Below are 26,439 nucleotides of genomic sequence, written 5' to 3' on the forward strand. Positions count from 1 at the left end.
CTCATGTTTTGATTTCTAATTAATAATAAGAGTTCTCCAGCTATATTTTACCAGCCAGGAAAATAACCTGGCTTGGTTACTATTTTTCTGCTGTAAAATTTCCTTTTACTACATAGGAAACATGTAAAGCATTTCGTATTTTTTAGGCTCTGGAATAGGAAATCTCAGGAGAGGCTCTTCCAGAGAGATGGTGTTCCAGGGTTCCAGCTCTAACTCTGTTCATCACTGAGGCATGACCTCAGGGAGGTCCCCTCTTATGTCTGGGTCTCTGCTACCTCCACCTGTCCAGTCAGGGGAATGAGGCTAAATGATCACTAAGGTCTCATCCAAATAACAGTAGTAGTTGGATGTAACTATGAAATATGTGATGGATCCCATTTCTACAATGGGCTGACACAGCAGTCCTCATTCATCTGAGGCTAATTCAACTTTGGAGAGCATTAAATTAAACTGTTCTCTGAGAACATTACAACGTAATCTGATGACTTGCAATTTTCATTTTAATTACTTGAGACATTTCTCTACCCTTCTATTTAGAAATGCATGTTAGGTCCCCAACTGTAAATAAAATCATTCTTTGTGGGTATAGGTATAGATATAGGTTGCCATGGCAACAAAGGCATTGGTCTCTTTATGGTGACTACTTCTTTACGATGCAGTCAGAAGGAAAAAAGGAAAAGCAAGGACAAATAAAAGTAATGAAGTCCTGGCCACTCCCAATTTACTTATGTACACCACAAGGCTTTACCTGATTCAGAGCTAATGCCACAGCGAAACAGGATGCTCTCCTGGAGAGAATTTCCCCTTTGAGTAGAGCTTCTTCTCTTAATGTAGTACAGATTTTGAAAGACTCAGGGCTATTCTGTGAGGAGACAGGATTGTTCGATTAATGTTATAAACCTTTAAGTTCAATAAAATGATTAATAGTGCTCAGTATTTACAGTTCCTTTTGTAAGGATTTCCTAGAGCCTCCCTCAAGCCACTTAAAAGATTAAGCCCCATATAAAGACTATTTGCAAATACACCAGGCTACTGATAGGTTAGCAGGTCAAATCTAAATTAACTTTATTTTTAAAGCTCATTTTCAATTTTCTGAATTGGGGCAGTTTTAACCAGAAAACATACACATCTCTTTGTATCTGGGCAGGCTAGTTTCTAGACACAGACCCCATAATTTATGAGTATAAAGGTTCTGCCTGCTACTATATGAAATAGCTGATTAAGGCTCAACAACACCAGGAAACTTTTTCTGGGGGATTTCCAATCTGAAAATATTCATATGTCAAATATTTGAAAACACGAACACTAATTTGAACATAAATTATAAAAGAATCCCATGAAAACAGAAACCTTTAAAAAAAAAATCCAAGAATGTCAGTGATATAAAAACAGCAGTGGTAAAACCAAATCCTCTTCCTTTGTGCATGCTGCGGGGGATTAGGTTTATGAGAGCAGCCTGGCTGTGCAACTTTGTCATCTGTCATAACGGGAGTTGCAACTCCTGTCAAAATAGAGTTCAAATGGGATGAGAGAGGACAGTTCCCAGAATTGATGTGGAATTTGTACTGGCTGACCAGATCACTTTTTCAACTCATCTCCACTGGGTGAAACAAGTTATTCTTGGACATGACACAGGGGAGAAAAGTCCTCTGGCCTTTCCTAAGTAGAATTTATTTATTTATTTTATTTTTTGAGACAGAGTCTCGCTCTGTTGCCCAGGCTGGAATGCAATGGTGCAATTTCAGCTCACCGCAACGTCTGCCTCCCCAGTTCAAACGATTCTCCTGCCTCAGCCTCCAAAGTAGCTGGGATTACAGGTATCTGCCACCACTGGATAATTTTTGTATTTTTAGTAGAGACAGCGTTTCACCATGTTGGCCAGGCTGGTCTCAAACTCCTGACCTCAGGTGATCTGCCTGCCTCGGCCTCCCAAAGTGCTGGGATTACAGGTGTGAGCCACTGCGCATGGCCTCTAAGTAGAATTGAAATTCTCGTCATTGCAGTATACACTCAGGGAGGCATCCCTAAGTAGAGGACAAGAAGGCTGGGAATTACAATGCTGAATAAGTGATGCTCTAGTGCTGTGTGGTGTTTTTTTTTGGCCTCCTAGAATCATAGAATGGTATGAATGGAAAGAATTATTGAATCCAGAGGTCAGCAAACTATGACCCTTGGGCTAAATGGAGCCTACAGCTAAGAATGACTTTAACATTTTTAAAGGCCTGTAAAAACAAAAACAAAGAATATGGGGCAGAGATCATATGAGGCAGAGACATATGTGGCCCCCAAAGCCTAAAATATTTACTATCTAGCTTTTCATAAAAAAAGTTTGCTGACTCCCAAATCTAACCATCTCATTTGTAAAATGAGATAGGTGATCAGTTCACAGCTATATAAGTCATATATATAAGCTATATAATACCAAAGTTGAGACTAGACTCCAAGTTTCACAATTTCCACTTGGTTTTCTTTCCACTATAACCCAGCTATCCCCTTGTTTTGGAAAACTGGTATTGCTACACTCTTCAGGGGAGTTTTTCAACAGCCCATGTTCTTCTACTTCGCTTCGCGTTCCTTTGTTTTCAGTATAAAGAGGTTTTGTGTGCCAGGTTTCCAAAGTTTAAATGATACGAATGATAACAGTAATACATTAAACATTGATCATTTCACTATTTCAATGATCATTCACTAAACATTGAAGAAAGAGTTTCTATGGGCAAGAAATAATCCTGGTACAGTAATAATAAAATAACTTTTTTTTTTTTTTTTTTTTTGAGAGAGTCTCACTCTGTCGCCCAGGCTGAAGTGCAGTGGCGCAACCTTGGCTAATTGCAACCTCTGCCTCCTGGGTTCAAGCAATTCTCCTGCCTCAGCCTCCAGAGTAGCTGGGATTACAAGGTGCATGCCACCACACCTGGCTAATTTTTTGTATTGATAAAAGAACGTATAAGTCATGGTCTCTGTCCTTGGACTTCATTTTCATGTCACATACGTTTATTAAAGAACTACTGGATACCAGGCACTGTGTTAGGTGGTGGGATACGAAGAAACCTCAAGGAGCTCACACTCAAGTGGAGAGAATGGAACGTGCATCTGCTAAGTACATTAAGCTGTGTCAGAAGTACCAGGGAGGTGATACAAATAGAGCAAAATTAAGGGATATCTGGAGGTGACAAACATCACTTCCAGTTTCGGTGATTACAAAAGCCTTCACATATGAGGACAAAGTAGTCCTTGAGCTTAGCAATGAAGGAAGCTAAGATTTCCATAGACAAGGACAACAGGGAAGATGGATCTAGCAGAGTCCAGCATGCGAGATGACTTTAAAGCAGAGCCTGAACCCAACACATTGCCTCTTGTTCTCACTATCTACACAATCACCAGAGAAAAGTGAAAGATGAAAAAATTACTTTTCCCATAAAACTGCCTGATATGGCTAACTTGAGTTTTCTAAAAATAAAAACATTTAAAATTAAAACATTTGCACCAGATGGAAAACAGATTTCAGAGGAACTGAATTTTATTTGTAGAGAGAAGAAAAATCCTCTCTCAAAGACTACACACAATGCTCTCAAAGTTAAGAGGAAAGAGTCTTACCAGTTTGTAGCAAATTGCAAAAGCAAGAACATAGGTATCTTTGGTGAACTTCACATCTTGGTTTTTCATCTCTATCAATACTTGCAAAGCACCTGCCAAAAGTGAAGAGTGGATCGCAGTGTTAGAGTTCCTCTACTGTTGGCCCCCAAAGCTCTCATCTGTTCAGCACCATCTACAGAAAAGTGTATTTCAACAAAATAAAAGCTATTCCTCAAAGTCATTTAGCAATTAACTAAATGTTGAAATAAACTATCAGGTCAAACAGGAAGAACTAATGTTTTAAAAGCTGCTTCACAATTTTAGCATAAGTAAAATCTGGGATATTTAGTTTAAGGGATGACATGCAATGCAATGTTTTCAAACTTCCTAAGGTCTCCAGAATTCAGCCACTTATCAGGGATATAAGAATCATTTTTGCATGACTCATTTTTCCCCCTAATTCCTATGCCAGCAAACATGGCAGAATTTTTCAGCAAATAGAAATTGCAGTACTTACTTTTATATTTGCCTTTGATAAATAACATATCCATCAAAATATTGAATGATGTGGAGTCTGAGAAGAAACCTCGTAAATGCTAACGAAGAAGAACAATACAGTTTGGTTAAAAGTTAAAACTATTTATTGAGGAGGTACTTTTACTGTCTGTTATCTAGCCAGGTCTTATTATTCTGCATGCCTTACTCATTTGGCCTTCTGAATTCTCTAATATATTTTATATACCCAGGTTTTATTTTTGAAAAGTTGGCCGGGCGTGGTGGCTCATGCCTATAATCCCAGCACTTTGGGAGCCCAAGGCAGGTGGATCACGAGGTCAGAAGTTCAAGACCAGCCTGGCCAACATGGTGAAACCCCATCTCTACTAAAAATACAAAAATTAGCTGGGCATGGTGGTGGGCACCTGTAATCCCAGCTACTCAGGAGGCTGAGGCAGAGAATTGCTTGAACCCAGGAGGTGGAGGTTGCAGTAAGCTGAGATCACGCCACTGCACTCCAGCCTGGGTGACAGGGCGAGACTCCGTCTCAAAAAGAAAAAAAAAAAAAAGAAAAAAGTTAAAATGCTGTCCACTCTCTTGGCTGTCATGCTGAGAGGTACAGTAAGAGATCTCTGGGTTTCATAATTACCATGAAGGACGTCTTTAAGGAACCGTCATCTGTCATGCTTAGGAGAAAAGAAACTAGCCAGTTAACCCTGGCAGAGTGGTCCTGGAAACTAGGTGCCAGCTATTAACATGAAATGGCAGCTATAAATATACTTGAGGACTAAGGCAGGAGGGTCTCACACAACTATGGTCTTTTTTTGGCAACGGATAATACAGAATTGATTACTCGCCTTTTGAAATAATTCTCTAAAACAGTGGTTCTCAACGTTTTTTTCCAACTTGTCTGTATGTATTTATTTAATTGACAAATAAAAATTGTATATATTTGGCCAGGTGTGGTGGCTCACGCCTGTAATCCCAGTACTTTGGGAGGGAGAGGCGGGATCACTTGAGGCCAAGAGTTCAGGACCAGCCTGGGCAATACAGCAAGACCCCATCTCTTAAAAAAATAATAAAAATTTAAAAAATTAGCTGGGTGTGGTGGCACAAGGCTGGAATCCTAGCTACTTGGGAGACTGAGGTAGGATGATCACTTGAACCCAAGAGTTATGAGACTGCAATGAGCTATGATAATAGTGCCACTGTATTCCCGCTTAGGTGACGGAGCAAGACCCTGTATCCAAAAAAAACCCCAAAAAACAGTATGTTGTTTTGAAATATGTATATATTACAGAATGGCTAAGCCAAGCTAATTAACATATGCATTACTTCACATACTCATTTTGTGTGGTGAAAGTACATAAAACCTATTCTTTAGGCAATTTTGAAGAATACGATACATTGTCATTAACTATAGTCACTATGTTGTACAGAGAAATCCCTTGAACTTATTCCATCTTACTGAAATTTTGTATCCTTTGACCAACATCTTGCTAACATCTCAACATTTTGTGTGCCATGATAATGGGACACATGGTATTCAAATGTGTCATTAAATGCCTTGCTCAAGTTCACTCTTTTCTGATCACCTACTATGCAGACCCTGTTCTAGGTGCTGAGAATAAAGAAATGATAAACAGGATATACACCCTGCTCAAAACCCTACTAGGGTTTATAATCTAGTAGAGCTTAAATTCTGGTGGAGAAGACAGTGAATAAGACAAGTGAAAAAAAATATTAATTTCAGCTATTAGTAAAGTCTATGAAGAGCAAGTAGAGAAGATGGATGGAAGGTAGTCAGGGAAGGCACTGTGAGAAGAGACCTCAGTGAGGTCAAAGAGGGAGCCTCAAGGATAAGAATGCAGAATGTTCCAGTTAGAGGCTGTGAGCTCGCCATGGCTGAGGAAGAACATGCAGGTCCAGAGTGAAGTCAGTAAGGGAGAAAGGGGAGATGGCACAACGGGCCCCCGAGGTCAGAGTCAAGGGTCTGGGTTTTCTTCTAAGCGTGAGGGAAAGCCACCAGAGCAGCCCCAGCCAATGGAAAAGCATTTTGAGTCACCAAGGATATTTTAGAATCACAATGTATGTGACTCTAAATTTTCTATTAGCCTCATTTAAAAAAGTAAACAGAAATAGACTAAATTATTTAACCCACTATATCCAAGATGTAATTTCAACATGTAATCAATATAAAAATTAACATATATTGCATTCTTTTTATAATAAGTAATTAAAATCCATCATATATTTTACACTTACAGCACATGTAAATTTGAGTTAGCCACAGTTCAATGACTCCATGTGGCTACCATGCTGGCAACACTACAGGGTTGTAAGTAGGGAACAAGAGAAGTTCAGCTAGAAGCAGGATTAGGTCCTATGTCACTTACTCGAATTTGTCCATTCTACTCCAGAAAATTTACCTATATGTGACTTTTTCATATACAAGCAGGCTAAAAAAAACCCCTTTGCTTTCATCTTTTTTATTTTTGTTTTTATCACCATACTCATGGCTATGATTTATTACAGTGGGAAGCTTTTGTTTTCCTTTAACTGAAACATTAACATATGTTTATTAGAAATAGTCAAATAATACAAAAATGTATAAAGTAAAAAGTGAGAATTTTTAATAATTCTACCCCCTAAAGATAAAGTGATTTAGTGTATATCTTTCCAGTATCTATGTATTTATATTTTGTTAAAATGTTGATGTTAATATGTGTCTTTTCTTATGGAACAAAAAAAAACAGGATCAAACTATCTGTACTGTTCTGAAACAACCTTTTCTCTGCTTACTAATATATTATGGTCATCTTTCTAATACACAGGTGTCATTAAATAGGGGCAAGCCTAGAGTTAACATGCCCACCATGTACAGAGAAAATTTTGTATAAAAAAAGAGTAAGAGGCAGAAGAACAACTCAACTTGTTATGTAAGTTCCTAAATATACAAAAAGGTACCTGGCGGCCAGCCATGGCCCCAAAATTTAGCAAATGTTTCCGATTATGGGAAACACAGCCTCATGAAAAGCAGTCTAAGCTTACACTCCCCCAAAGTGATGTTTCTGTTCTCTACATGGCATCTAGTAATCAAAATGACTTTATAATGAATGAATGAATTTATAATGTCTCGAGGTCCTAGTTTCTTTATCTACAAAATGGAAATCTACCTTATCAGGGCTATTGTGAGAAACAAATAAAATGAAACATTTAAAGTACTTAAACACAATGCTGAAGACATAGTAAATATTCAATGAGTAGCTGTAAAAATTATTTACTTTTGTTTTTAGGAACAGAAAGTCAGAATATGTGACGGAAAGTATTTTGAAAACAGAAAAGCACTTCCCAAATGTAGTCTTCAACCAGAAAAATACAAATACAAAATCGAGAGGGAATACAGGTAAAGGATAGGAATGTCAGTCTTTAAATGGAGACTGTCTTAAGCTCTTCTCTATTGAAAGCCTCTAAAAAAGCAGGTGTACAACCCACATTGATACACATCCAAGGTAGGATCATCTGTACCTATACCTCCTCCACACTTGTTCTATATTACTCCACCCCCCTTCACACAAACTGACTGCAAGGAAACTTAAAAATGCAGAGATGTGCTCATTCAGCCCCAGCAGCCTTTCTTTGAAAATCTAACCCAGGAATAATGTACATAGAAGAGATGCCTTTTCCAATATCACCAAAAACACACACATTGGCAGAGAAAACAATTAGGAAACAATAACCTGGTCTTTCATGAGCTCCACTGCAGATTCCTCGAGATCCAACTCGTAACACAACCTCACAAAAAGCGGTCCAAATTTATACTCCCCCAAAGTGAAATTTTTGTTCTCTGCATGGTACCTGGTAATGAAAAATGATTCAATGAGCCAAAAGGTAGGACACAGGAAAAAGGACAGACATAGACTATGGCATGTACTGTGCCAGGTACTGGGACACAACAGAGAACGAAGTTCTCTCACAGTCTGGAGGGGGAGAAATGGAGATTTCGGACAATCAGGAATCCTGGAGTGCAGAAGTATACCAATCATTTAAACAAGTAAACAGAATTTAAATCAGACTGACATAAAATAAAAGAAACAGAGGAAAAACGTATGTTGTAATCATTCTCTAAATTTAGAAACAACCCTGAGACTGAGTGTGAGCACACCTTAAGAAACAGCAGGAGTCTAGTAGCATCTGTAAGTGCATCAGAATGGGCCCCACCCAGAGGAGAACAAGGGAAAGAAGTGGGGGTGATGCTCTGTGCTCCTGGAGGCTGGTTTCATCCTCATATAGGATGGCAGACAACCAACAGTCACATTTACAATTTACAGCAACTCTCTGCTTTTCTAAGCTTGAGAAAGGTACACCCGGGCTACGATCACCTGGCTAAACAAATTAAATGTGGTTTTGAATGTTTAAGTTTTAGGAAAAGGCTAATCTCAAAGATAATGATGTCTTCTATGTGGCTTGAGATTTCTATAGGCAGCCAGTCTGCCAGTCAGAACTGCATATCACTACTGTAAATTTACTTTCAATAACCAACTCTTTTTGCTTTAGACACCAAGAGGACAATATGTGACAAAATCAACACCTCATGATTACACATAAATCAGATTTTAGAAAGACTTATTCATTAAGAATCTTCATATTCATATTTCTTTCAGATTTAGATTCATATAATGAGTGAATCTAAAATACCTTGGGGAGAAGCGCTGATGATAAAACAGGATACTTTTTACCTTCTGCTAAAAATCATCGAGGAGTCAGAGTAGTATTACGCTAGTCTATTCTAAATGCATATACTACAATGATACCATAATAGAATGATGAGGTGTACTTTGATACATTTCATTATCCACTTATAGAAGTTACAAATAGGCCGGGCACAGTGGCTCACACCTGTAATCCCAGCACTTCGGGAGGCTGAGGCAGGCGGATTATGAGGTCAGGAGATCAAGACCATCTTGGCTCACATGGTGAAACCCCGTCTCTACTGAAAATACAGAAAAAAAAAAATTAGCCGGGAGTGGTGGCGGGCGCCTGTAATCCCAGCTACTTGGGAGGCTGAGGCAGGAGAATGGCATGAACCCAGGAGGCGGAGCTTGCAGTGAGCCGAGATCGCACCCCTGCACTCCAGCCTGGGCGACAGAGCGAGACTCCATTCTCAAAAAAAAAAAAAAGAAGTTATAAATAATATTCATTGCTTCATTACAACACTTATAAATTAAGTTTTTGGAAGGCAATATAGGATAGTGGTTAAGGGTTTTCAGGCTCTGAATCCAAACTGATCATTCAAATCCTAGCTCTTCTACTTGTGTGATGATGAGCAAATTAATTAACTACTCTGTGCTTCCGTCTCCTCATCTGTAAAATGGAAGGAAGAAGAGAACCCAACTCAGTTTTTTTGTGAAGATTAAATGAGATGATGTGCCTGGCACACAAGTCTTCAACATATAAATCTTTATAAAACGTAAGGCATGCTAAGGAAAACATCTTCAAAAATCAACATATTTCAGTAAATATTCTCATGAGAAACTTGTGCCAGATTAAAAGCAAAAGAAAGCAAAAAAAAAGTTTCTGATTTGACATTAACATGCTAAATGACATTCACATTAATAAAATAAATAGAAAGTCACTGAGATAATGAATTGCCTTCTGGACAAGAAATGTTCAAGAGGATCTAAAATCCCTCAATAAACCAAACAGCATTTGGTCAACATAACGAGGGTATTAAGATGCTCCCCATTTTTGGCTCAATAAAAAGCTTATGTTTCAGCTCATGACTCTCCTTTCCCAGCCACGGGCTGCCTGACTCAGGGAGAAAGAGAACATGTTGGTTGAGCCTTGGATCTACCCATCTTTCCACTTGTCCAGCTGTCTACAAGTAGAGGGAAAAGGTCAGCAACTGGGTAGAGATTTATTAGCATCAGTAAAGGAATTAAGTCATACTTTGAATATTTATGATAAAAATAAGAGTAGAAAAAGTGTTCAGGATATTTATCTCATTTTACTACTCTTATAAACATTGAATAGCTTTGTGTAGTAAAATGAGAGGAAAACATGCCAAAGGGAAATGATTTAACTTTGTGAAACTGAAATACAGAATTAAGTTTGTAGATACGGTGTGACTTTAAATTAGCATAACACTTTTGGAAAATAATCTGACAGTCATATATTGATAAACTTTAAAAAGTTCATACCCCCTGATCCCCAAAAGGAAACAAAGGGTAAGTTTTATGCAGCGAGTTTCTCATCATGACACTATTTATACTGGTGAAATATTAGAAAAAACTTCAATGTCCAACAATATGGGCATAGTTGATGAAAATACCTAACATATAATAAATACTGTATTGCCATTAAACTATGATTCCTAAGGATATGATTAACATGAAAATATTTATATTTAGAAAATAATTACACAGCAATAACTATAACAATGTAAAGCAAAATCTACCAAAACAATGAAATCTTTACATCTGTGAAAAAAAAAAAATGCAAAAATATTAACAGTGGTTTCTTAGATGGGAGCAACAGGCCCCAAAGATGGCTGCCATCAATTTCTTCCCTCTCTGTATGTGCATATGGCTCCATCCATCCAGAGGTAGAATCCTTTTCCCCTCCCCTTGACTTTGGTCTGGCCAGGCAACTTGCCTTAACCAAGAGAAGCCATGCCAATTCTGGGCAGCTCTATCATGCCTGGCAGCTCCCATATGGGCTGTGGGCCAGTGCAGCTCAAACCAACAAATGAATAATGAGGCACTCCAGAAAGACAGGGAGAGGCCACATGGAGGAGCAATGAGGCATCACAAACTCAAGAGAGGCCTTCTTGGACCGTGTAGTACAGCCCAGCTACCAGCTGACTGCAGATGAGTGAGTGGCTTCATCTGACACCAACCAAGAACTGCTCAGTGGAGATGGGCCTGAATTCCTGACCCCAGGATTATGAGAAATAATAAATAGTTACTGTGTTAAGCCATTAAGTTCTGGTGTGGTTTGTTATACAGCAACAGACAACTGAAACAGCAGAATTTGTGACATATTACTTCTCTCTACTTTTTGGTGTTTTTCAATTTTTCAATGAATTTTTTAATTTTTACTAAAAAAAGACATTTTTTCATGTCATAAAATTAATGTCCACTGTAGACAAGTTTGAGAAATCAGAAAAATATACATTTAGATAAACAAAAAATACATAATCCATAATTCCTAGAGAACCAGTTAACTTTTGGTAGAGAATCTTCCAGTATTCTTTATATGATTATCTTGCATTTCTCTCTATAAATGTACATATAAATACAGGTTCATATATAGAAACAGATCTTTTAAAAATGGAAAGGAGGGCTGGGCGTGGTGGCTCATGCCTGTAATCCCAGCCTTTGGGAGGCTGAGGTGGATGGATCACTTCAGTGTAGGAGTTCGAGACCAGCCTGGCCAACATGGCAAAACCCATCCTCTACTAAAAATACAAAAATTAGCCGGGTATGGTGGCAGGCACCTGTAACCCCAGCTACTTGGGAGACTGAGGCAAGAGAATTGCTTGAACCTGGAGGTGGAGGTTGCATGGTGCTGAAAGATCGTGCCACCGTACTCCAGCCTGGGCAACAGATCAAGACTTCATCTCAAAAAAAAAAAAAAAAAAAAAGGAAAATAGTTTAAAAAGAAAAGGAAAAGAGCAATGAATTTAATTTCAGAAATGAAGTCTGTTGATTTGATGTCATACTGCTCCCTGGTAAGCGAAGCCTTTGCTGGCTTTCCCAGCGGCAGGCTATGCTTACATGCGAGTTCTTTCTGACAAGGGAAACTTTAATAACGGATCAGAAAGGTATAGCAGGACTGGAGGAGGGAAAATAGGAGTCCACTGAAAGGATTTAGGTGAGAGACATTAAAGCCTGAACTAAGACACTGCTAACGGAGAGAAAGAGAGGAAGGCTAGAGCTGAGGGAGATACCAAGGAAGTAGAACCAAGAGGATTTCTTACCCTATCAGGAAAGAGAGGCAAATGACATGAGAGTAAAGAGGCTCCAAAATATCTGTCCTGAGTGACTAGCCAGTGAGAAGGAAAACAGAAGAAGAGGAGTGAATTTGTACATAATGAATTTGAAGACCTAGGGGATATGTCAGTGATAGGCTGGTAACTTCTTTAGACATAAAATATCTGCTTTTCTATCCTTAGCACCCAGCATATAGTAGGAACCCAGTAAGTGTGTGCTCAACAATAAGTGAATGTAGGTGTCTGGAGTTCAAGGTAGGCATCTGAACAAGAGATCTGGAAGTCACTAGTATAGAGGTGGCAACAACTTCGAAGTGGATCAGACTGCTCATAGAAAGGAACAGAGTAAGAAGGGATAAGGGTGGCAACATTCTAAGGAAATGCCTCACCTGTAAATGACATTTTTAGCCAGTTCCACATGGTCCCGGGACTCACACAAATGTAGTAAGGTTATCAACTCCCCCTTCAAGATGAGCTTGTTCTGGGTCAGTTTCTTTTTCAAGTTTCTAAAATACGTTTCTGGAAGAAAGCACAGTATGGTGACCATCACTCAGGCTGACTGAGAGTATAAGGAGTCTGACCTCAGGAAGATGGGGAAGCCCAACCCCGGCTCACTGCAGAGGGGCACTGAGAGGGGTTCAGGAACACACAGCTGCCATCACTGGCCAATCTCCTCTAGAACAGCGTCAGCAGATGGCATCTGTCACAGGATGCAGGGACATGGGCACAGGGCCAGGCCCACTCAAGACTCTCTAAAATAAAATCTGTGGGGTAAGAGCTCAAGAATTGGCATTTTTGATTCCCTAGGTGATCCTCTGGTATACTAAAGTTTGAGAATTACTGTTCCAGAGGCTTGGCTCAAATAACTGAATCTCTAGGTGACTCATGAGAAAAAGAAAGAAAATGTAGCCAGACACCCAAACCGTCAACTGGCAGAGAACCAAACGGGAAAACTAAAAAGAAAATGTGAGTTGAAGGTAGGTTTGTCCACAATGGTGGACCCACATGACTCACGTTTCTTTCATTTGATTCAACTTCACCTCTTTTTCATTCCTCTTGGTCTCTTTTTACTCAGCTGTTAGAAGGCATGCCAAAGTACTATGTAATGGGCAGGGGGGAAAACAGTCCTCCAAACAGCAGCAAACAGTTTTTCAGTGACAGAATCATTTCAGTGTCATCACAGTCTATCATTCTCCCTTGTCTTTGTATCTGATCAACCGTGGGGACAAAAACCAAAAGGAGGCACCTCTTCTTGGCATCAATAAGGGGCTTTATTCCCACCAAAATGTGGGGTGAAAAGCAAAGCAGGCGCCAACCAAGCATCTGCTTTCCAGAAGGCAGAACTGTTGTCAGTATCAGAAGCTGCCAGGAAATAGCTATAGGATTTGTTCCAAGAACCCAGAGCTTTGAAGGAATGCTGCTGAAAGGAGAGGCACAAATACATCTAAAACACAAGAACTAGAAGCAGAGGCACTGTTCTCAATTTAAAAGAAAAGACCTACTAGGTTTGAGATAATGCAGTGGCTCTTCCAATTTTTATTTGCAGAACCATGTAACAGTTAAAGGCTCTAGAGATGGAAGGACCTGGGCTGAAATCTAAGCTCGGCCACTTGCATTCTGATGGAGACCCTTGCTCTGAGACTTGATTCCTCATGTGTAAAGTAAGGATCGTGGTACCTTCCTCACAGGGTTACCTGAGATGATATATGTAAAGCATTTGTCATTCGGTAACTGCCAGTAAATAGAAACATTATTGTTCTCATTTTCATTCCTTGTGTCACCTGTTAGATCTAAGAGGATTTAGTCTATTAAATATTTCTAAGCAACTTCCAGTCTAAAAAGTCTCAAGTCATCAAAGAGATGACGTTACATCTTGTACTCCTTAATCCTCCTTAATAAACCTTAAGAGGCCGGGTGCAGTGGCTCAGGCCTGTAATCCCAGCACTTTGGGAGGCCAAGGTGGGTGGATCACTTGAGGTCAGTAGTTTGAAACCAGCCTCGCCACCATGGTGAAACCCCGTCTCTACCAAAAATACAAAAAGTAGCCAGGTGTGGTGGTGCACGCCTGTAATCCCAGCTACTAGGGAGGCTGAGGCACAAGAATTGCTTGAACCTGGGAGGCAGAGGTTGCAATGAGTCGAGATCATGCCACTGTACTCCAGCCTAGGTGACAGAGCAAGACTCTGTCTCAGAAAAAAAAAAAACAACACCTTAAGAATCCAGTATTTCAACAGATATAACTTGTGTTTTAAAACAAATCAATCAACATTTGTTTATCATATAATCATACTCGGAAGTATCCTTCTTTGTGTGTGAGACACCAAGAAGGGTAAGGAATAGTTCCTGCCCTCAAAGAACTTAAAAGCATTTTGGGGAGGGCAAGCTAAATTTACACAAAGCTACCTGAAAACAATGATGGAGGAGGTGACACATGAATACTATAAACATAATAAGACTCTTCTGTCCTGTTACAACACCTATTACAACTCAGAGTGGACAGAAGAGTCCTGTTACAACCTTTATTATTATGACTCAGAACAGACCAGGTTGGTGAAAGTGGAGGGGTACCAGTGAGAAAGGAAAGGGCTGAATCAGGTTGGAGAAATGGAGGAGGGGGATATTCTAGGTAAGGGAATCAGCATGAGCAACAGAACAGAACTGGGAATGACAGGTGTGGAGGGAAAAGCCGTGACTAGATTAACCAGAAACCGCCCTAGAAAGGGCGGAGTCCATCACAGGAGAGCCAGGATGCCTGAGAGATGAGTATGTTAATAGTGTGGTATACAACAGAGTACCACTGTGGGCTCTCAAAATGATGAAAGGTTGACAGGACTTTAAACATATCAGTCTGACAATAGAGCAGATTGGCACTGAGTATATTAATTGCCTTTCAGAACATGTACACAACTGCCACAGACTTATGAAGACTATGACAACTGGAAATCACAACTGGATGACATGAAGCCCTAACTGCAAACCTCACATAGATCTAAAATACCTGGGGTAGAAAGAAAAGACTGAAGTGAAATCTAGATTGAGCCTACTCAACTGGGGATAAATATATTCCCCCCATTCCAAAGGTTTATTTTTTTGCCCCCTATATGGTATTATATAACAGTATGATTAGTGGAGCAGCGAGAGAACATTGATTTCTGGAGGACTGAATTGTGAGGGAATGGAGGCAGAAAGTATCAGGATGGGTGCAGTGGCTCATGCTTGTACTTTAGGAGACTGAGGCGGGATACTAGCTTGAGCCTGGGAGTTCGAGACCAGCCTGGGCAACACAGTGAGACCATCTCTACAAAAAAAAATTAAAAATTAAAAATTAGGCGGTATGGTGGCACTGTAGTCCTAGTTACTCAGGAGGCTAAAGCAGAAGGATTGCTTGAATCCAAGAGTTTGAGGCTGCAGTGAGCTATGATGGTGCCAACTGCACTCCAGCCTAGGTGACAGAGCGAGACTGTCTCTTAAAAAACAAACCAAAACAAAGAGAATGTTAATGTGTTAATCAGGAGCTCACAAACATCTGGCAGTGAGAGGAAGGAGAGCTGGGTCTATGGTTGAAAAAGTCAGTAGGGACACCAAGAGTTATTGAAAAAAAAAGGAAAGTCTTAGATGTGTTCATAAAGGAGGATCAAGGAGGTATATCCACAACCCCCAGGGACCACTGCTGCATCCACACACAATAAAAGGTATGAAATGCTGGGAAGAACTCTATGTGCAGGAGGGAGAGAATGAATGCAACAAAATTTTTCAGGTGCTGAAAGGGAAAAAGACCTAGGGTGGTGTTCTTGTTTGTAGCTTTTTATAACAAAAATTTTCAAACATACCCAAGAAATGAAAGAACAGGATAATAATCCCCCTCACTAGGTGCCATTACCCAGCCTCAATCATTATCAATATTTTGCTAATTATGTTTCCTCTACACTACAATCCTCAAACACACTGGATTTTTTTTCAAAGCAAATCCCAGATTTATCTTTTTTTTGAGACAGGGTCTCACTCTGTTACCCAGGTTGGAGTGCAGTTGTGTGATCATGGCTTACTGCACCTTAGACCTCCCAGGCTCAAGCAATCCTCCCACCTCAGTCCCTGGAGTAGCTGTGACTACAGGCATGCACCACCATGCCCAGCTAACTTTAAAAAAATTTGTAGAGATGAGGTCTACGCTGCTCAGGCTGATCTCAAACTCCCTGGCTCAAGCAATCCTCCTGCCTTGGCCTCCCAAAATGCTGGAGTTACAGGCATGAGCCATCATGCCCAGCCAAATCCTAGGTTTGGTAGTCAGGTTTCTCTTGTTTTTTAAGAAATTTTTGATCCTACTGACTTTTCTAGCACAGAGTGAAAAATACCAAATGTATCATCACACATAGTACTGTTTTGTTTCATTTGATTTCATTTATATATAGATATGTTTGTGTGTACTGAGATGCAACATAAAATGCATTTTTCACTGAAGGTTACATCAAAAAGTTTGAAAGCCAATCATCTGAAGTTCTTAAACTTTATTGTGCATATGAATGATCTGGGGCCTTTCTATCTGCACTTCTATCAACCACCCAATAGATGCTGATGCCGCTGGTCCTCAAACCTCACTTTTAATGGCACAGATTTAGACAAGACCAATCGCAGCACTAGCTTTAATATTTCTCTGAGATCGTAAGAGAAGGAATAAGAGGAGAGCTGTAGACGTTGTAGCAGCAAAGTATGAGATGCAAGATAAATATAAGAGTTCACTATGAAACTAACAATAAATGGTCTCAACTTTTTCTAAGGCATAATAAAGTCACTGAAGGAGACACTGAATAGGGATAAAGACAGAGAAACTTAAATGACAGATAAATGACAGAATTAACAAAATAGATTCTATTACCTTTAGTGCCAGAAAGATTACATGCAACAGCCACTTTCTTTTGTTGAAATTCTTTTAATTTCACCACATTATCTGTAAGTAGGTATCTTTTAGCTAAAAATCAGAGAAAGAAAAAAGTAAAGTCATTTTGACTGTTTTAGAAGTTAGCAAATAACATGAATAGAGCTTGATTGCCTCTAACATCTATTATAATCCATTAGACACGTACAAATATAACTGTACAAACTGTACAAATATAAATCCTGGGAAAAACCATTTCTGAACTACCAGAGAATGCAAATCCTCAGCAAAACAGGTTTTATTTGTGTGTGTGAAAGAAGATAGTGATTAACCGTAGCTAGTGATAAACCTGTGTGGGGACTGGTTGACAGGAAGTTGGGATTTGAAGTACAAATGGGCATTTGCCATCGGTTAAAGGTATCAAGAGCATTTTTAAAAAAACTAATAACATTTAAATGCAAAACAGGCATATTTAGTTTTGGTTTATCCAGGGAGAAGCACAGTGTAGTGGAAAAAGCTGCAGCGTGACCACTGGAACTCCCAGTTTTGTCCTCTGTGAAATGAGGGGGTTAAGGCCTCTCAGATGTGGACTCAAAATACATTTGAGATACATGGAAATCATTGATCACAGCTTAGTAGATTTGGGAAACATCATCCTTTCTTTAGGATCCTTGGCTGTGCATGAGATAAAACGGACCAAGCGTGGCCGAAGAATCACGCACTAACAGAGTTCTGTGAGCTGCAGTAACAAGGTAACAATAAAAGTTGCTATTTATTTACAGAAAGGCAGTCCAGTGAAGTGGTTAGGAGCAGGTTTCTATTGTTGGGTGTGTTCAAATCCCACCTCTAACAGTTCCCTCTGACCTTGGGCAAATTACTTAACCTTGTTCCTCCTCTGTAAATGGAGAAAAGAATGGTACTTCTCTTGCTGGGTGTTGTCTAGAGAAAAGGAATTAATGTATGTAAACTACATTAAAGTAATGCCTGACAAACATTTTTACTATCACTCACTAGCATCTTCAGATTTAACTCTCTTCATAGAGATGTTAGAGGATAGTTTTGAAAAATGAAGAAACGTGCCGCTAAGTCTTTTAGATTGTTAGCAGAACTGAGACTCCATAAGACCTCTGCTTCCAAACTCTGCAGAACAGAAAAAGGCCGGGCGCGGTGGCTCACTCCTATAATCCCAGCACTTTGGGAGGCCGAGGCGGATGGACCACGAGGTCAGGAGTTCGAAACCAGCCTGGCCAACATAGTGAAACCCGTCTCTACTAAAAATACAAAAAACCCGGGCGTGGTGGCGCACGCCTGTAGTCCCAACTACTCGGAAAGCTGAGGCAGGAGAATCGCTTGAACCCGGGAGGCGGAGGCTGCAGTGAGCCGAGATCGCGCCACCGCGCTCCAGCTTGGGCGACAGAGCAAGACTTCGTCTCAAAAATAAATAAATAAGTCACCCAAGGCGGGAGGGATGTTCCTGAAGACGAACGTCGCCCCATCTGAGGGAGCACTACAGCCCCAAGGTCAAGACCCCAGCAGTCCTTCGATTTGCAGGCACTGGGGGTATCCACGACCCCCAGGGGTCACCACTGCACCCACATGGCAACTAGAGGGCGAGGGTGTGCTCCAGGCCAGTGAGAGACTTAGGAGCTGTGGCTGCTCCACAGAGATGCTAGCTGGGATCTAACACCCCCTTCTCTCCCATCCCTCCCCTCCTTCCCTAGGCTAAGGCCGCGGATACCTCCGAGAGGGCAGCGGCAGCTGACAGAGCCGGAGCCTCCCACCCCAGGATACACCAAAATCTGCAGCGCCTGCAGGAGAACTCGATTCGAGGGCCGAAATGCAGCAGCCATACTGTCTCGGACCATACCAACTACTGGAACCGGGGCGAGGAGGCGGAGCGTCGGTCCTGTCGTCGAGAGCGACAAAAGGGATTCGTCCAATTCTGGGCGCCCCGAGAGGTCGAGCTGTAACCCCGCCCCTTCCTCTGTCCGTAACCCGTTGGCTCTTCCTTTTGGTACGCTCCAAGATGGCTGCCTCCATAGTGCGGCGCGGGATGCTCCTGGCGCGGCAAGTGGTTCTTCCTCAGCTCTCTCCTGCAGGTTGGCCGGACAGCTTCATTAGGCCCCTGATTATTCTGTTTTTTGGGTGAAGGGAGCGGTGGGCTTTCAAGAGGAGAGGAAATGTTTCTGGAATCTGATTGCTAGGGACGCCATTTGGGGTGTTTGGTGGTGCAGAAGAAGGAGACAAGGTATCTGTTCCGTTTCCTTCCCTAAAATAACAGTGTGTTCCTGTCCAAAGGTACGAAGAGCAGTGGAAGGTTATATAGCATGAGGGAATTTGCGTATGATTCGCCAGATTTATGTGTTGGGGTGGTCGTGCTTTTGCTGACCACGAAAAACCCAAATGTGCGCCGGGCGCGGTGGCCCACGCCTGTGGTCCCAGCACTTTGGGAACGCGAGGCGGGCGGATCGCCAGGAGTTCGAGACCAGGAGTTGAGACCAGGAGTTGAGGCCAGGAGTTCGAGACCAGCCTGGCCAACAGGGCGAAACCCCATCTCTACTGAAAAATACAAAGAAATTATCTGGGCGTGGTGGCGCGCGCCTGTAATCCTAGCTACTCGGGGGGCTGAGGCAGGATAATCGCTTGAACTCGGGAGGCGGAGGTTGCAATGAGCAGAGATCGCGCCACTACACTCCAGCCTGGGCAACAGAGAGAGACCCTGTCTCAAAAAAAAAAAAAAAAGAAAAAAGGAAAAACCTAAATGTGTCCATTCCTGGGGCTGGGACATTTTTCTCCCATCTGAGGTTTTTTTAGAGGGACGTCAGATAAACATTTTTCCCACTACCACACATTTAGCTGGACCCCTGGTCTTCGTGGAAGAATTTTTCAGTATTAATCTCATTTTATCTGATGACCTTGAGCACAACTTTTGATTGACCTTTCTTTGCTATCGTTTTCCACGTGTAGATAATAAATGCTAATAGTTACTTGTAAAGTACTTTGATATCTGAACTAAATGGCAGCCCACTCAAAGCCTGCATAGTGGGTCTGATAATGAAAACATTGGGAAAAAGTTTTAAAGTATTTATAGGAGCCAAATTTGCAGTGATTCTAACCACATAATCCAGACAGACATATTTGATAAAAATGCAATAATCACACTCGATTTTTCCAATGCCGCTTATCTTCCCTTTCCAACCTACCTCCCATCCTCTATTTTTTTAAAAAGCACGCACTTCTTTAGGAACAGCCATTAAACGTCAATGTGAAACCTCAGAGTTGGCCACCAGTTTTCTGAAGATTAAGTGGCTGACCTGGTGAAAACGTTTAATGTCACACATTAGGCAGTGTTATGCACAACGCTTGACACCTTAGTAAGAATTAGCTGTTGTAGCTATTTTCTGTTTATGTGGTTTCCTTGAACTACTACACACAGAGGGCATTCTGGGAGACCTGTCTTTCCCCACCATCACCTCCCCAGCCTTTTTTTTTTTTTCGGGTTTCGTTCTTGTTGCCCAGGTTGGAGTGCAATGGCACGATCTCAGCTCACTGCAGCCTCTGCCTCCCGGGTTCAAGTGATTCTCCTGCCTCAGCCTCCCAAGTAGCTGGGATTACAGGCATGCACCACCACTCCCGGCTAATTTTGTATTTCCAGTAGAGACGGGGTTTCTCCATGTTGGTCAGGCTGGTCTCGAACTCCTGACCTCAGGTGATCCACCCGCCTCTACTTCCCAAGGTGCTGGGATTACGGGCGTAAGCCACTGTGCCCAGCTGGCCCAGCTTTTTAATCTCCCAGTTCAGAACTCTTGAGCAATGATCTAGATATTGTCCTGACTCCAGAATGTAGAAAGGTGATTACTTATGCTAGAATGAAGCATATGCTAGAATGAAGGCATAGAGAATAACAGATAATAAATAGAGAGTAAGCAAGTAGCTGGTATCCGGGAGTACAGTTGGCTTCCTTATCCGAGCATTCTGCATCTGCAGAGTCAACCAACAGCGGATCAAAATACTACAAAACAAAACAAAAACTAACAATAAAAAATAATACAACAGTAAAATAATACAAAGAAAATACAATATGACAACCACTTACATTGCGTTTACATTGTATTAGGTGTTATAAGTAATCTAGAGATGACTTAAAGCACCTTGTCCAACCCTCAGCCCAGGACAGTTTTGAATGTGGCCCAACACAAATTTGTAAACTTACCTAAAATATTAGGAGATTTTTAGCATTTTTTGTTTTGTTTGTTTGCCCATCAGCTATCATTAGTGTTAGTGTAGTTTATGTATGTGTGGCCCAAGACAATTGTTCTTCCAATGTGACCAGGGAAGCCAAAAAAATGGACACCCCAGCTTAAAGTAATGCAGGAGGATGTTCGTGGGTTATTTGCAAATACTGTGCAATTTTATGTAAGAGACTTCTGCATTCTCAGATTTTGGTATTTGAGGGGGTATTCTAGAACCATCCCCCCGGGGCAGGAGAATTGCTTGAACCCTGGAGGCAAAGGTTGCAGTGAGCCAAGATCACGCCACTACACTTCAGCCTGGGCAACAGAGAGATACTCCATCTCAAAAATAATAATAATAATAAATAAAATTAGGTCGGGTGTGGTGGCTCACACCTGTAATCCCAGCACTTTGGGAGGCTGAGGTGGGCGGATCACCTGAGGTCGGGAGTTTGAGACCAGCCTGGCCAACATGGAGAAACCCCGTCTCTACTAAAAATACAAAATTAGGCGTGGTGGCACATGCCTGTAATCCCAGCTACTCAGGAGGCTGAGGCAGGAGAATCGCTTGAACCCGGGAGGCCTCCGCCTTCCGGTTGCAGTGAGCTGAGATCATGCCATTGCACTCCAGCCTGGGCAACAAGAGCGAAACTCCCTTTCCGAAACGAAAAAATAAATGGAAATTAATTTAAATAATTATAGTCTTTTTTTAGTTCTCCTTTTGAAACCGTCTTTGGAAACCTTTTTGTTGCCTCATTATTTAATTTGTAGAACTCAAATTTAGATATATTATTCTAGTAAAGATCTGTGCTCACAGTAAGAGAATGAACTGTGTATAAATTCACACAGATGTGTTTGTATTTGTTTATTTGTTTAAGCTGGAAAGTAGGTAGAGAATAAAAACAGCATTCCAATACTGTGTTTAATCAGCCCCCATGCTATCTAGTTGTGTTGGGCTTTTGGTCTGCTGTGACCTCAGCATAACTATCTGTCATTTTTTCTGTTTCTTTTTTTTGAGACGGAGTTTCGCTCTTATTGCCCAGGTTGGAATGCAATGGCGTGATCTCGGCTCACCACAACCTCCACCTCCTGGCTTCAAGCGATTCTCTTGCCTCAGCCTCCCAAGTACCTGGGATTACAGGCATGCACCATCACGCCTGGCTAATTTTGTATTTTTAGTAGAGGCAAGGTTTCTCCATGTTGGTCAGGCTCGCCTCGAACTCCCGACCTCAGGTGATCTGCCCACCTCGGCCTCCCAAAGTGCTGGGATTACAGGCATGAGCCACTGCACCTGGCTGTTTTTCTATTTTTTTAAACAGAGTTACTGAGGTATAATTCACATGCCATACAATTCATCCATTTAAAATACATAATTCAGGCCAGGCATGGTGGCTCATGCCTGTAATCCCAGCATTTTGGGAGGCCAAGGCTGGGGGATCTCCTAAGGTAGGAGTTTGAGACCAGCCTGGCTATCATGGTGAAACCCCGTCTCTACTAAAAATACAAAAAATTATCCAGGCATGGTGGCAGGCGCCTGTAATCCCAGCTACTCTGGAGGCTGAGGCAGGAGAATTACCTGAACCTGGGAGGTGGAAATTGCAGTGAGCCAAGATCACACCATTGCACTCCAGCCTGGGCAACGAGCAAAACTCCATCTCAAAAACAAACAAAGAAACAACAAATGCAGTATACAATTCAAAGGTTTTAGTATAAACACAGAGTTCTGGAGCCATCGTCGCAAGCTATTTTAGGACATTTTCATTATCCCAAAAAGAAATTCCATGCCCATTTGCAATTGCTCCCCATTTCTCTTCTAGCTTTCCTGATCCTCACCTTTAGCCCTTAGCAACCATGAATCTACTTTCTGTCTCTACAGACTTGCCTATTCTGGATCGCTCATATAATGGAATCATATAATATGTGGTCTTTTGTGACTGGCGTCTTTTTTACGTAACATGTTTTCAGGATTCACCCATGTAGTATGTATCAGTACTTCATTTTTTATTGCCAAATACTATTCCATTGTAAGGATAGACCACATTTTGTTTATTCATCAATTGATGGATATTTGGGTTGTTTCCACTTTTTGTCCATTATGAATAATACTACTGTGAACATTTGTGTACAAATTTTCTGTGGACACAAGTTTTCATTTTTCTTGGTTGTAAACCTAGGAGTGGAATTGCTGGGTGATAGAGTAACTCCATGTTAACATTTTGAGGAGCTACCAAATTCTTTAAAAAGCAGCTGCACTGTTTTATGTTCTCTCCAGTAAGGTATGAGTTTCTGGTTTCTCTGCATCCTCCCCAGCAGTTGTCATTATCTGTTTTTTGATGGTGGTCATTGTAGTGAGTATCATTCGTTTCTCCAGGTGATTTTGTTTTGCATTTCTCTAATGGCAAATTATGTTAAGCATCTGTCCTTATGATTATTAGCTATTTGTGTGTGTATACATATATATTTTACTTTTTCTTTTTTTTTTTTCGAAACAGTCTCACTCTGTTGCCCAGGCTGGAGTGCAGTGGCATGATCTTGACTCACTGCAACCTCCGCCTCCCAGGCTCAGTCGATTCTCCCACCTCAGCCTCCTGAGTAGTTGGGACTACAGGTGCATGCCACCATGGCTGGCTAATTTTTGTGTTTTTTGTAGAAACGGGGTTTCACCATGTTTCCCAGGCTGGTCTGGAACTCCTGAGCTTAAGTGATCCATCCACCTCAGTGTATATATGTTTTTAAAGGTATACCTGTTTAAATCCTTTACCCATCGTTCATTTGGGTTGTCTTTTTTTTTATTTTTGAGTTGTAAGATTTATTGAAATATTTTGGATACAAGTCTTGTACTGGATAAATGTTTTGCAAATATTTTCTCCTGTTCTTTGGGTTGTACTTTCACTTTCCTGAGATTGTACTTCGAAGCACAAAAGTTTTAAATTTTGATGAACTTGCCATTCATTCTTTCTCATTCACTCCTTGAGCTCATGTTTGTTAAGCACTGCCAAAGGCTAGGCATTGTGCCAGGAGCTAGGAATAGTGGTATGCTATCTTGTACGTTACCTCAGCTTTGGCTTAGTGAGTTTCTTTAATTTACCACTAGGGTGCTGGCTCATTGGGTAAGATACTACTCCTTGCTTTACGTGAAATGATTGAAACCTGTGGATCTAAGATGAAAATGTTTTTAGGCATAATAATTATAAAGCATTTAATTAATGAGTTAAGCAACATTCAGCAGGTGTTTTTGGTTCTAAGAAGGTGTTCTAGGGCTTGCCTGGATTATAATTTACTAGCAACAAGTGGCTCCTAGTCTTAAAGTTATAGGAACAAAATTAGCAGTTTTATCCATAAAATTATGGGCATAGCGCAGTGGTATGTGTCTGTAATGCTAACTACTTGGGAGGCTGAGGCAGGAGGATCACCCAGGAGTTCTGGGCTGTAGTGCACAATACCGATCAAGTGTCCACACTAAGTTTGGCATCGATATGATGATTGATGTTCCAGGAACAGGGAGCTACCAGGTTGCTTCAGGAAGGGTGAACCAGGTTGGAAACTGAGCACATCAAAATTCCTGTGCCGATCAGTAGTGGGATTGTGCCTGTGAATAGCTACTGCATTCCAGCCTGGGCATTATAGCAAGACCCTGTTTATTTTATTAAAAAAATTATTGTGAAAATTCTGTTTTTCTGCATCTTCCACTTGTTAGGGGTCGAATGCATTTTGTTCTTCACTGAATTGTCAACTATGCGATATTGGTTGCTGTACTGTATTAGATTATTTAAAATATATAATCTAGTAGTTGAAAGGATAGTGAAGATATATTTAATAAAACATATAAAATGAACCTCTTGTAAAACCATGTGTGTTGAAATAATTGCCTATTTTCTCAGGTAAAAGATACCTGCTTTCTTCAGCCTATGTAGACAGCCACAAATGGGAAGCAAGAGAAAAAGAACATTACTGTCTTGGTAGGTACCTATTGGACTATCATATGTGTCATTTTCGGTCACTCCATATGTCTTCCATCATTTATTCATATAACATATGTATGAAATTATGCTTTTATGATGTTTCAATTCAGATAAGCATGTTTTAAGTCTTAAAGAGTTAGACTTTTATACATGGCAAAATCAGTTTTATCTTGTTCATTTCTAATATTTCATTTTTGCCTCCATGATTAGTCTCCTTAGAATATGTTAACAGTTCCTTTCTTCTGTTTTTTGTCCATTTTTACCATATGGTTTTCATGCAGCCTGTTTTACAGAATTTCGTATTTTATATTTCATCCTGTCTTATTGTCAATCTCTTTATTTTCTTAACTCCTCTTGTGGTCTTCAGAGCCCTTTTTGACTCTTCTCTATTTCATTACCAGGTGACAGGTTTGAAGGCAATGTTACAATCTCATGTAAGCTGTTTAGAGAAACAGTTGGTTAACATCTTCCCAGGCTTTGCGCTTGTAATTATACTTTCTTTTCTCCTGTTCCCTATGTCATATTACACAGACAACAGCCTTTCTTTTGTAAAATAACCAAGCCCCAAAAGAAATCACTGACTCAATGAGCAGTTTTTTAAAATGTGCATACTTTAGACTTTTGGTACTGCCTGCCCTTTGGTATATATAACATCATCGGAATATTAATAGAGTAAATAGATTGGTGATAGTTTTATGAGACTGATGTAATTTTTGGATCAATTCCTATGCTGATCTAATATATTCCCCCAGATTTCTTTCGCTGTGTTTTGGGCTTATGTCAGTTAAGAATAAAGTCCCCTGTGTTTATGGATTTTTCCCATAAGTGCAGGAGACATTGCTGTCTCTAATGGCTACCTTATTGGGATTTTCAAAGATCTCATCCTTTTCTTTACTGATGATGTGATTGCACAAGCAGAGTTGGCTGTGAGCTCTGAGATGGGTGTATGTGCACAGGCCAGCTGAAGCAGAGCTGTGGAAGATCTGAAGATAAGTAATCGCAGCTTCTCCATGAGAAACTTACAGTCTCATTCTCTCTATAAGAGGCCCAGGGTAGCCTTCTTATAACAAGTACTTTATCATACTCTTCTTTTACCATCTTGAAACTAAATTCATAGTTAATATAATCTATCTATACTTACTGTTTTAAAAACCAGTATATGGCTGGGTGTGGTGGCTCACGCCTGTAATCCCAGCACTTTGGGAGGCTGAGGCTGGTGGATCATGAGGTCAGGAGTTTTGAGACCAACCTGGCCAAGATGATGAAACCCCGTCTCTACTAAAAAATACAAAAATTAGCCGGGCGCGG

At 40.7% G+C, this 26,439-nt stretch overlaps 2 protein-coding genes across 8 annotated transcripts in view; one reads left to right on the forward strand and one right to left on the reverse strand.

The window, feature by feature from the left end:
- The window catches only part of PTCD2 (pentatricopeptide repeat domain 2), a 38,521-nt gene extending 19,712 nt beyond the window's left edge, over window positions 1-18,809 (reverse strand). For 2 of the 5 annotated variants that reach the window (XM_016952749.4, XM_009448933.5), the window contains exons 1-7: window positions 18,676-18,803; window positions 16,938-17,030; window positions 12,454-12,583; window positions 7,812-7,929; window positions 4,094-4,172; window positions 3,598-3,689; window positions 749-862 (exon numbers count right to left, since the gene is read on the reverse strand). In XM_016952749.4, the coding sequence (XP_016808238.2) occupies window positions 749-862; window positions 3,598-3,689; window positions 4,094-4,172; window positions 7,812-7,929; window positions 12,454-12,583; window positions 16,938-17,030; window positions 18,676-18,802 (753 nt within the window). In that variant the 5' untranslated portion in view covers window position 18,803. 5 annotated transcript variants of the gene reach the window in all.
- MRPS27 (mitochondrial ribosomal protein S27) overlaps window positions 18,775-26,439 on the forward strand; it is a 100,663-nt gene continuing 92,998 nt past the window's right edge. The window contains exons 1-2 of one of the 3 annotated variants that reach the window (XM_517715.8): window positions 18,775-19,036; window positions 25,051-25,128. In XM_517715.8, the coding sequence (XP_517715.4) occupies window positions 18,775-19,036; window positions 25,051-25,128 (340 nt within the window). Of the gene's footprint in view, window positions 19,186-25,050; window positions 25,129-26,439 lie in introns of all 3 variants that reach the window. The other 2 variants (XM_009449037.5, XM_009449035.5) reach the window with 2 other exon arrangements.

The sequence above is a fragment of the Pan troglodytes genome, chromosome 4 (assembly GCF_028858775.2).
Source record: "Pan troglodytes isolate AG18354 chromosome 4, NHGRI_mPanTro3-v2.0_pri, whole genome shotgun sequence".
Lineage (NCBI taxonomy): Eukaryota > Metazoa > Chordata > Mammalia > Primates > Hominidae > Pan > Pan troglodytes.